This window comes from Elephantulus edwardii, unplaced genomic scaffold (genome assembly GCF_000299155.1).
Source record: "Elephantulus edwardii isolate Elephantulus edwardi_28Jun2011 unplaced genomic scaffold, EleEdw1.0 scaffold00039, whole genome shotgun sequence".
Classification (NCBI taxonomy): Eukaryota; Metazoa; Chordata; class Mammalia; order Macroscelidea; family Macroscelididae; genus Elephantulus; species Elephantulus edwardii.
Genome location: NW_006399789.1, coordinates 7,606,397 through 7,619,222, shown reverse-complemented (window position 1 = coordinate 7,619,222; position 12,826 = coordinate 7,606,397). Strand labels below are relative to the sequence as shown.

At 37.7% G+C, this 12,826-nt stretch overlaps 1 protein-coding gene across 1 annotated transcript in view; it reads right to left on the bottom strand.

Moving 5' to 3' along the window:
- MAP7 (microtubule-associated protein 7) overlaps positions 1–12,826 on the bottom strand; it is a 176,935-nt gene that overhangs the window by 27,220 nt on the left and 136,889 nt on the right. The window contains exons 6-7 of the mRNA XM_006885005.1: positions 10,252–10,362; positions 4,166–4,279 (exon numbers count right to left, since the gene is read on the bottom strand). Coding sequence (XP_006885067.1) covers positions 4,166–4,279; positions 10,252–10,362 — 225 coding nt within the window. The remainder of the gene's footprint in view (positions 1–4,165; positions 4,280–10,251; positions 10,363–12,826) is intronic.

The following is a 12,826-nucleotide window of genomic DNA, read 5'->3' as shown; positions in this document are numbered from 1 at the left end:
AACAACGGCATTTTTATGATACTAACTGACAACACTTTACCAGGAGTTAAGATCTGTTATAAGCACAACCTATCATTTTCAGGGGAAAACAGCAAACGTTTAAACTATTACCAGTAAATCAAACACATGCTTCTTCACTTGTAAGAAACATCAGTTGGGGAGATAAATTGTAACAATTCAAAATGATGATTAGAATAAAACCATTAGAATAATAAGATTGGATAATGAATAGCTAATACAGCTTTATAAAAATGGAGAACTCATAATGAACTTCTAAAAACCATATGGTTTATGATCATCCACCTGAAAAATCTAGTCATTAATCAAGCTATTCTGAGTAAAAATAGATTTAAAGAAATTAATGTAATACAGCATACATAGTGGATATATAAATCCTAAGTTTAATTTCATTTTTCACCCATAAATCTTGTTTTCCAGTAAAAAAATAACTTGAACAGATAACTGAATGACCAATAAGGAGAGTATTACTTATTCTGACTATGCCATTAAATAGCTTTAGCCAACTCTAGCCATGGTAGTAAATCTCTAAAGAGATCATAATGTTAGCTGAATCTAATAGTATTTGTAAACTTTAAAACTTGCAAGCTAAAAGGACAAATGAGATGTAATTTTAACTTCAGAATTATGTAAGTTTTAAAAAAATAGTTTTATAAAAAATCTGGAAACAGAAATAGATCAAATTTCACTTTTATTTTATTAATGTATTTCTTTCTTCAAATAGCTCATATTATCTTCTAGTTCTTATTGACTGACCAGGTAAGAAATTGCATTCTCTTTTCCCATCACAGTAAAACAAAATTCTGTTCCTTCAGGACAAAATGAAAACACTTTGTGTTCCTTCAGTTCTCCTTTCAAAAAGCCAAGTATTTAAAACCCAGAAACCAACCAAACAAGGCCTTGAAACCCAGAGCAGCAGTGCAACACTCCAAGGACAGGAGCCCAGGCCTTTGTCTGCAGGGTTGGTGCTGCTGACCCAAGAGCTGCGTCTCTCTGGTGGTGCAAAATCTACCAGTGGTTCTATAGGAAGAAGATGGCAACCTCCTCCCTTTCAAGGTATAGCTTCAGAAACCCAGTGGAGGGTCAGCTCTAAGCCTGTTCCAACGAAATGACAACCAGTAGGTGTGAAATCCTCAGAGGCGGAGCTGCTGATGGATTCACACTCCCCACCTTTCAGGTAGAAGCCCAATTCCTAAGGCACTGGGTTACCAGGGGTCCTTTCTATATGTCTTAATAATGGATACAGCATTTTTCTTTCATCTTTAAAGGTGAAGGAAAAGATTATCTGTGTTATGAAGATGGATTCCATTTCCCCTTTAGTAGAAAAAAGAATTTCAGGGGGTATCTTTGGGACATTTTTTGAAGACCACTGTGGATATAGTCCAGGGACAGGGCCAAGGATGAAGACATTCTTCAATCAACTCTAATGCAGTCTATGCAAAAATCTGCACATTTAACTGTCCAGAGACGACCTTCTTGCTAAAAACCAATTCTATAAAGTCTTCCTATAGATATTCATTTTCATGAAATTCATTGCTGTCTGACCAGCCAATTTGAATTTAAAGTCTGAACCATTTAAATCAATTATTCTAATAATGGTGCCCTTCTAAAGAAGTAGCAAGAGTATATATAAAAATATATAATCCTTACTTCCTTGCCAGAATGACCTCCAATGGTCCAACATTGTTGTTTCTGTTATGTGTCACTGGGTCACCTGCGACTGACAAGTGACCATATGCACAGCAGCTCTGAAGCCTGCCCTGTCCTGAGCCAGTCTCATAGACTTCAACAATGTAGTGCCATAGAAATGCCTTTCAGAAGTCAAAGGAGCAGCATCTGCATTTCTTCCTCCTCTGGGGTAGCTAGTGCCCAGTAAATCATCCAAAATTTTCAATATGAAATCATAGGTGTAGAAGAAAGCTAATATAGTTCAAGTGGTTGGAGTGCAGCATAAAGAATAGGAAAAATAGATACTAAACAGAAATATTAATATTTATGGATTATCTAACACGCACAGGCCTAAACAGTTTACATGATTATCTCATTTAATCCTGAAGAATAAGAATTGCATGTATTTGAAATGTTCCAAGGGTGGAGGAAAGGAGGGTGAAACCTCAACTCCAAACAGCTGCAGTCGAGATGAATGAGACCCTGAGTCCCAGTCCTCAGCTTCTCCGCTCACAGCTTAGAGTCTTTATAATCACTGGGCGGCCATAGGGGACAGCACTGTTGTGTCATCTGCTAATATAATTTAGCTCCAGATGTTAAGTTGCCCTCTTGCCAACAGCAAGTGGAAATAAGATAAAGTAAAAGGAGAGCATTATATGGGAAGAAAAGTAAGAATAATCAAGGAGAACTGATGGGAAACAAAGGTGATGGGAAAAGAATTCTTGACAAGATAACGTAAAAACATGTCTATATACCCAAGTCAAACAAATTTTTCTTAATGAAATCAAGACTTTTGACATAAGTTGTATCACTGTATTAAACAACAATGATCTAATAAATGCATTAACAAAATAGGCAATGCAAGTGAAAAAATACAGATTAACATGAAAAGAAAGAGTCACTATGTATTTATTTGTGAAAAGGAGAATAGAATGAAAGCACAGAAGGGCCAGTGAGCAGATATAAAGCACCTTTACTGAGCAAAACAACCAAGAAGGGAGGGAGGCAGGTGGGTAAACACGATGGGTGGACAATGATATGGTGGTGGGCAGGACTAGAGAAACAATGAAAGAATTGACAAAAGTTAGCAATGACAGGAAAGGAAAGAAAGCAAACATTTCTTGCTGGATACAAGACATTCTTTTAGTACGAAGCAACACATACATATTATGTGGAGATTCAGAAACCTGGCAGCCAGAAATTACACAGATTCTATAAAATGGGACTGAAAAGCAATTTTAAAGGTTCTTTGGCTAGCTAAAAAAGTTAATTCCTGACATGTAGAAAAGCAGTAAATAGGCAAAACAAAACAAAACAAAACAAAAAAACAACCAAAACAAACCTAACCCCAAAAAATGATTTTGAAATAAGTTGTATTTCTTTTCCCTTCAGAAAAGTCTCAGATGCAGTAAGTTGGACTCCACAGAAGCAGAGCTAATCACTACAGAACATGGAACCCTGTGGTCCAGACAATGCACTGCAGAAGAGCATCACACAGGATGCCGTCAATGGCAGGGGAAGAACATTTAGGATCCTCTCCACTGATTTTCCAGGTGGCTCTGGTGTAAGTCACCTAATGCCACTGCACTCATTTTCAACAAAAGGAGGTTATACGGAGGGGGCTAATGAAGAAAAGACCTGCAGAAGCAAAGAACTTTTAGTGAGGGCTTACAATTTCTTAATTGCCCCAAATGAAGGCTGGTAACCTGAGTCACAAAGGTCAATTAATTAGGAAAACCTAAATCACTTCATCACCAGAGATGGTACAAAAGCCTGATATATATTTCTTCTTTCCAACTAGTTATGAGTTCTACAAGAAGATCTCATTAATGGACTCATTGAAGCATGGTTTTTTAGTTTTCACACATTTTCTACAGAAAGAGCAGCACTATACTTAATTAGAATAACCAGGACTTGGCATGTTTTACATATTTAAAGAATACGACAAACAGCCTTGTCCTGCACTCTTGGGTTTTGGGAAGGTGTCATTCCTAGATTGCACACAAAGGCTGAGGACAGGAAGGCTAAGGAGCGGGCCCAGAGCTGTATTAGGAGAACTCTATGCTTAATTAATAAACCTGCGCTTTGACTTCATTCTCAAGTCCATGCCTTCGTATTGAATAGTGAATTATTTGATCATCTGCTCAGACTCAGGGGCAGAAAGGACGGCAGGTGAAGGATACTGTTTTCTAGTAATGTTATGGACAGAAGCATCTGAAACCATCTGATCCCAGGGAGGGGCTTGCTTGGTCTGCCTGGCGTCTGGTGTCCAGATAAGATGTGAAGACGTAGCCAAGGAAACAATGCCAGGGCCATGAAACCAACACCAACAGACACAAATCCAAAGCCATTCCATCCAGAGAAGAAAGAAGCACACATCAGGAAAGGCTAATACGTGATTAGAAAATTACTGGCTCCTTAGAAATATTTCAAAAGGAGAACTTCACCTCACCAGGAGAGTTCCTTCTGACAGCTTTACCTGCATCTCCAGACAAGGCGGCTGTGCTTTTACTTCTGGCCAGGAACGAATGTGTGGGCGTCAGGAGTCTGTTAACAACGCTGCTCTCCCATGGGCTGAGCTGCAGGCGGCGAGCTAAACGTCACCACATAAGCAAGATGTTAGATTCATTCTTTCCAAGAGCAGGAGGGCTCAGAGTATCACACCTATCCTTCCATATGACAGGCCTCAAAGAGAGACCCAACTGTTCTCTCCAGGGAGGAGAGCTGGTGGGCTGAGTCAGGGCAACTGGATTCCTGCCTGAAGAGGGAAGCTAACTCATTTTGCTATTGTTTTTCTGAAAAATTAAGTTAGTAGCAATTAATGTAGCAAGTACTACTTTAGCTCCACAGATCCAGGTCTCTAGTAGTTAGTTAACAGGTAACAAAATAGAAACATTATTTCAGTTACTTGCTTAATGTGTTACCACTGTTGACCCCAGGCTGTCCCAATGGTGCACAGCTCTTAGCTAACGGGTTTCCTAAGTAACCCGAAGAATAAACATCAAGAGACTTGGACAAATTAATAGAAGAGTGGGTTTAAAAGACAGAAAGGTTCATATTAAATTAGGCCAGTTCCCCAAGAATTACTTGGGAACCAGGGTGAGAGGGGTGAGGAAGAGGTGGGAGATAGAACAAAAGGAATGAGGACACAGGTAACAATAGGTATGGGAATTTCCTTTCTGGCTTCCATCCAACAAGCCAGGGTAGGGTCTTTCAGGTTCTTATTTGTCAACAGCATGAAAAATCTGGCCAAGGATAAGGCAAAGACTGAAGCAAGATAAAAAAGAACAGAAAACCTCAAAATTCAATAGAAACAATCCTGGCGATTATAGTGGGCATTTGAAGAATCTAAAAAAAGCAAATTTTTTTAAAGTGTAATAAAGGATAGTCCTGAATTATAGTATGACTTGGCAAAGATCACTCTTCAGAAAGACATGATGATTAGAAATGAATGACTTTGCTTGTGATGTTAACTTCCAGCAATGACCCATGGAAGTATAAAGGCTATTTTAAAAAAAAACCCAAAACAAACAAACAAACAAAAAAAACTCCACCACCAACAAACTAACAAAAATCCTTATTAGGAGAGTAGATTATAAAAACCTTACAAATATCACTGAAGTGATTATGTATGTCTCCATTTTAGAAAATGCCCCCAGCTCACTTACAAAGTCTTTAACGGGGGGTCTAAGTCTGCCTAGGTTAATTCTGCTTGCCACCATAAACAGCATCTCTAAATGCTGAAGTGTTTGTGAACACCCCCATCTAGCACATTTTAAAGGAATGAAACGGAAATTCTAGGAAGTTAATTACCATCAACAAAAGTAAAATAATGCTAAACCATATTATAGAAAACACTGGCTCCTATGTGGAAGACAGTCTCAACTTCAGTTCCTTAATTATCTGATACAAGACTGATGAATTAGTGAAAAATTCATTTTCTGTTTTGGAGAACAATTCATGATTAAACTTTATTTGACATCAAGATGTTAACATAAAGATCCGTTATAAACAGTTAGGTAACAGCTACACAGTAAGTAGATCTCAGCATGTGGTAGGTGCCAGGCTGCAAGCATGGCACTGACATTCTCTGTGTGTATAAACAGCAGGATATATTGGAGCTTAAAATCATGGTGCATTCACAGAAATGAAACATCAACAGGGAAGAAGTGATTAGGATTAATGAAACATTTTCAACAGAATTAGACTTTTAGTCAAAGATAAACGCAGAACAGAGAAATGCTTCCTTTCCCCACATTAGCCAGAGGGTTACTACAAAGACTCCCATGGTTATTAAAAACTCTTCCATTAAGAAGTTCAACTACTTTACCTCTGTGGTTCTTCAAAGCATGAAATAATCTCCCTCATATGAAGGTCACTAAAAACTCACTTTAACTTCTGTTTAAATCATAATCAAAGAGGTGTGCCCCCCCCCCCCCCCCGCCTCGAATCCATGGATGATTTTGCCAGGAGAAGCAAAGTTCCCTTTCTACCCTGTTCACATCTGCACCCTCACCAATAATTGTTTAGAAAAGACTAGGAAAGGACAGTTTATTACTTTTCCACCTAGCAGGGCTTCATTTTTAGACCATGAGCTTTCAAAGAGATATTCTCATTGAACAACTACACAGTATTGATCTTATGTAAGAACTTAAAAATGAGATATTGACAATTCCCATAATAGAGAGAAGAGATAAACCCAAAGGCTTGTGCCTGCAGCCATCAGGTTAATATAATAAGCGAGCAGGGCCAACCAAACAGGATGGCCAGCTGTATCGCGCCCCTCCTCCCGGAGAAAGGAGGCAGGAGACCACGAGTCAGCATCAGAGAGTGGAGGTCATGCAAAAATGCATGTGAGTGTTGTCATATCCAAATTTCTCATTAGAAGTGGGAAATTGAAGTATTCGAGGAAACTATTCATCTTTTAAATGTTGAATTATTAAAGTGAAAACAAAACCCAAACATTAGCACCCAGGTGGGCAGAATGCTTGTGTTTCTCCACTGTCTTCTGCCTTTATTCTAGGTTCCAGGGGAAATATGAAACAAAAAGTAGGCTACTTCCTCCTTTTATGTTTTCCTTCTCAAGCTCCCTACGTTAGCTTAAGAATAATATATTTTTGATCACCCCCAAGGAAAAATTCATCACACGTTTCTATAATGCCTGGACCTTGCTAACAGGTATTTTAAATTGACTGGCATGTGGAGAAGCAATCCAAATTGATACAGAGAGGAGAGCAATGGTGAATCTAATTCTTAAATGCTCTTTTTTGTCTAACCCTACAATCTTCAAAATAGAAATGTGAAACAGAAAAAATCTAGGAAGCAAAAGCACTGAAAAGGATCTCTTCATTTTAAAAATAACAATTAATAGCACCTAAAAAGTCTCTACATGCAATAGTCACCTGCTAGTAACAAAAGCACAGAGGTATATCACCAACTATGCTCTCAATATGTGAATATTTTTATCTGCATAAATTTCAAATGCATTTCCCAAAGACATTAATGTTACTGTTTGCACTGCATATGCAGGAAGAAAGGAAGAGGGACAAGAAAGAAAAGGTGGGTAAAAAGAAGCGATTTGTTCAGGATATTGCAATAGATCAGCTTTTAAACACAGGCCAGTAAACATAAACAAAACCAGAAGACACTCTAAACGTTTATCATATAATGCTAGTAACCCACATAGTAAGACAGACCATTATTATAAAAAAGTAAGGTAAAGTTTGCACAGAGGTACAAGGAGAGAGGGGTAAGAATTCATAAATAGGCTGGGTGAAGAGCAAGGCAACAGAGAATAAAAGGTTGATCAGAGTAATTAACTACATTTTTCAATTATACTTAGTGCTAGAAAACAAAGTGTGTGAATGACTTAATGAAATGTCAACACTATTTGTAAATTTTCACTTGAATAAATTTTTTTTAATGTAAACATGTTCAGTGGGAACACTCTTGGATTCAGCAATAATAGAAATCTTTAATTCACAGAGGGGACTGTTTTAATACAAGACATTTTATCAGTCCATTTAATATGATATTCTACATTCAAGTGTAACAATGAAAATATTTAAAAAGTTGAATCTAGCAACAGAACCTTTGGATACCAGTTATTAGCTCTGAGGGCCGAGGGAAGCATTGCTTAGGGGTGGGGCTACTTATCCACTTGATTAAAAAAAAATTGTCAACATTTTAAATTAATAGTTTGGCTGTAAGACAGTTTTTCAGGTTACAGTTTGTCCTAATAGTATTGGAGCCTCAATTGAGTATCATCTTTAAGGGCTGTGTGTTGTGTGTCATACTGAAAAAGCTCAAGTCATTAGTGAAATAATTACTATTTTATGGTGAACTAAGGACATTACCTACCAGAAAAATTTTGGTTTTAGGGCTCTAGATTTAATAACTTGTCAAAAACACTGTATAGCTACATAATAAAGCATGGCCAAGTTGTAAAAACAGCAGAAGAGGGGAAAATTAATTAAATCACTTAAATATTAGAGAAATGGATTTGCCAATTTGGAATAATTTTCCATGGTTACAAAATGATCACAGCTCTTAATTATCCTATTAAGGTTTGGCTTAACTTAAAAAAATCTCTGAAACAAAGAACAGGAAACCCCAAAAATAAATAACTATAATAATTTTTATTTTCTTAAAATTGCTTCCTTGACCAGGGCTCCTGGATGAACTGAAATTTCTTTGTAGGTCAATCTTAGATATTAGGACCAGGAACTTGTTTATAGTTTTTTTGAGGAGGGGCCAGGTGAGTAGAACTTCCAAATTTAATGTTCTGCCTTCAGTAGTCCTCTTATTATTGGACTCAGAAATTTTCTAGTCTGTATTATAATTCAAGGGGCTCTTTTCTGGCTCCAGCTCCTATGAACTGGATATGGAACTTCCCTTGACACTAGTTGTCTTAACTCTCCACTTCTAACCTTATCCAAAGGAGGAATGCGTGCAGGCTGAGTAGAACAAAGGAAGGCCAGCCCTGAGGGGAAGTTCTGAAGATGCAGCACAGGAACAAGGTGGGTTAGGATCTGGGACCGCTTTTCTAAGCCCCTCTTTAGCGACTACTTACACAATACTAAGTTAGACCTTTGGCATCTGGGGCGAGGGGGAAGAGCCAACTAACAGACCTTTTTCTAGTTCTAAGATTTTATTATCGAATACTGTCATGCAAAGTTTATAAAAAGTCTTTTTAACCTTAACTGTATTCCATAGAAAGACGTATTTTGAACATTATCCAGTTTATAATAAATCTCTGAGCTCTGCTGTCTCACTAATGACAACGATGGACTGGAAGAGGCAGAAAGCAAAGCTTAACTTGAAAGTCTTGATAAATTTAGTTCTAGTCTGTCTCTGTATGAGGTGGATTGATTCAGTGACTGGGGTAATTGGGATGGGAGTGTCAGAGATGGTGCGATTGGCACATAATAATTCCTCTAACACTGGCAAACTCCTTCCCTGGCTACATGTGTAATATTGATTCTGAAGAAATGATTTCAGCAAATTAGATTAATAAAAAAGCAGAAAATAGTAAAAAGGCAAGAACAGTAAGCTGTTCAAACATTTACTGTTTTAAGAAATCATTTATAAAATAACATCAACAGTTAAATAATATTATACATTACAATGACATTGTAACAACTTTTATATAATACAAAATTTACAAATACACATACACACTTAAAGAACATGCACACACTACATCTTTAAAAAGACTATAAACATGGAACCTTTCCCAGTTTCTTAATAAATTACTTAAAATTACTACCATTATATTACTTTTAAAGAGTTGTGTTTTTATATTGCATCATAATTCTTTGGTTTCTTTCTTAAAAATAATTTGCAAAACAAGTCGCTTTATCTCAAAGCTTGAATTTTCCTTCTATCAATTCACTTTATAAATAAATTCAACATTCATGTACTGTAAATCCATGAGATGAATAAAACTAAAAATTCAAACAAAATATTAACAGGAGGACTATGATTATGAAACTCATCAGGATGCTGTTAATGAGAAGGCCATTCTTGAAGTGAGGCAGAATTTGTTAAATGTTAATTAATGGACAGCAAAAACCAGCCACAAATACACACAAGGAATGCAGTAAGAAATGTCTGGCTAAATGAAAAGTGAAGTGGAGAAATGGAGTCTACAGACATGATTCATTAAAAATGTTTTAGAAAGTCAAAGCCTAGAATTCCCAGAGTACAGATGAGGAGCCAACAACAGCATGACTGGTGTCAGATGAATGTTCAGAACAAAAATGATTTGTACTGTGGTGGCTAAGTGGAGCTGGAAAATCATTTACTACAAAGTGGAGAGAAGCACCGCGTTCATCTCTGCTAAAGGCAACCATTCAGCCAAGTTCTAAAATGAGAAATGTTCTCGTCGCAAGGGAAATGCTGCTCAGCCGTTTATTGCTTTTTTACTCTGAAGTTTTTTTCTTCCTATTTAAGAAACGTAGGGAAATCAACTTCAGATGCTTATTTTTATCTGTCAACATTCAGAAAAAAAAATAAAGCATTAATTAAAGAACAGAACAGGTTTGGTTTTCCTTTTCACTGTACCTCTATCTGGAGAATTTAGTAAAGTTGCAGATGAAGACGAGAGCCGCTTGCTAATGACGGGATCAACATGTTTCGAAAGATTCATGGTGGAAACTGACCGCCTGTCAGGATCTAAAACAAATGGAGATAATGCTAATTGACAGCCAGCATGCAGCACTGCGATTTCCTAGTTCACTGACGGAGGGAACGCTAGGCCTGGGTGCGTTCAGCTCTGCCACTAGATCTCTCAGAAGAGCACAGTTTTCTAAGTGGACATCATAAAGGTAACGTAAAGGCTTGAAATAACTTCCATTTTACTTATAAGACCAAGTTCAGTGCATCAGTTTGTCAGCCATGGAAATGTAAGGATATTATTACAATACAACAAATGGATAAAAACCAAAGGCAGGCTAGCAAAGGGCTAATAAAATCATGCAATTTGTGCAGCTTATTGAAGAGCATGAATGAGGAAAATGCCTTCAAAATTTTTCAAAGAACAACAGTAATAATAATAAGAAATAATAAAGAAAACCCATTGTTGCTGAGTCAGTTCCAGGGAGCTGATGGCGGCCCCACAGACATCAGAGTAGAACTTTGCTGTGCAAGGCTGTCAGGGACTGATTTTTAGTTGACCATTAAGTCTTTCTTCCAAGGTGTCTCTGGGTGGACTTAACCATTTAAACTTTTGGAACGCAACCAGGTCCTTCTGTTTGCAACATCCAGGGCAGTTTGGTATAGTACTCCGAATAAAAAGACAAGCCCATTTCTCTGGAGCTGAATCCAACATTGGGATTCCAACCCAGTGGAAGCTATTTGTTTACCCTCCATCTATTATATTTCTGAGACTCTAAATCTTATAGAAGCAGACTGCTTCCTTAGTTTGCTCTGGATCTGAAGCGCTGTTTTTTTCAGTTAGTAATCCAACTAGTACTTCGAGGGCAGCTTAGAGGTATTGGCTATTCTCTCATTGCAATCAAAGAAGAAATAAGTCATAGGTCACTCTGCAGTGGCTTTTCAAAGGCTACAACTTGGTGCTGCTGGGACGCTGCACACTGTTCCATAGTCTTGTCAAATACCATAACGGTTACCCATTATGTACAGTGTCTGGATGAGCTTCCAGAATGACTTATGCTGGGAAATAGGAGTGGCATTCACTTTCTATACTAGATGCCTTTGGAAACTCTACAAACTCTCCAAACTCTTTAAATGTACAGAAATGATGGTAGTTATAGAACAGAGTTCTGTATAAAAATGACATTAGTCATAGAACAGAGTTTAGATCTTTTGTGCAAAACTTACTCTCAGTCATATTCAACTTGACGACACTTAACCACTGCTAAGTGAAACTAGTGCTTTTATATCTGGAGGAACACTCTTCCACTTTGTACATCACTATTTATTAATGTGCAGTATGAAGTAACCTGGGTTGCTGTGATGCTGAACCTTGTACCATTAGGGTATCAAATACCAGAACGGTTTCCCAATGTGGACAGCGTTTGGTGGAGCTCCCAGTAGTAAAACAGGTTTGGAAGCAGGAGTGGCATCCACTTCCTAAACCACATGTCTCTAGAAACTCTATGAACTAGGTGAAATGATGACAGTTATGGAAAGGCATTAGGTCTTTTGTTCAGAGTGGCTATGAGTCGTGCTCGACTCGACAGCAAACAACAACAACAACATAAATTACATGAGAGGAGGACGTTCATCCTTCTCTCATTGAGCAGCTGGTGGATCTGAGCTGCCAGCCTTCGGTTTGGGCAGTACATGTTCCTACCCATTGGGCCACTGAGCTCTCTTGAGCTAATAATGTTATTAATGTTGCGTGTTGTCAAGTTGGAACCATCTCCTGGCGATCCCCTAGTGGGTTTTCAGAGAGAGTAAATCACATGGGAAGCAGCTGGTGGATTCGAACCATGTGCCTTTGGGATTCAGTACAGCTTCTTACCACTGGGCCACTAGAGCTCCCTAGAGCTAGTAATGCTGTTGTTGTTAAGTGTCGTAGAGTCGTAGACGACCCAGAGCGACCCTATGAATGAAAGTCTTGAACACAAAGCTTTCATCTTTTCTCTAAGTTCATAGAGTTTCACAGAAGCAAGCTTCTTTTGCTTGTAAAAGACAATGAATATGTTGGAATAAAAGAACACAAGGTTCTATGTATTTGCTGATACTTTTGCTCATAGAGTCATTTTACCCAAAACATTAAAGCTCAATTATGAAGAAAAAATTTTGTATTTTTAAAATAATGGAGAAAGAAAAGATACCCTAGATGTGGAACAGATGACTGCTAGAGTATTTCTTTTTAAAAATTCCACTAATAATCATACCTGTGTGTATGATTTACAAATATGGAATCAGACTACTGATTTCCCAATAAAACTGACAGCAATATAAATAAAAGCAGAATTCTTTTCTTGGAGTTCATGAACATTACTATGCTGCTTTTAATACCCAGGTAATTTAAAAATAATTCTTAAAAGTAAAACAGGAAAGTCTGCTGTCAGAGACCTCTCCAAGGTATGGAGGAGCAATTATGTCAGTCTGGAGACTAAAGTGGGCCTGATACAGGCCACGCTCTTTATAATTAATTGTTATGCAT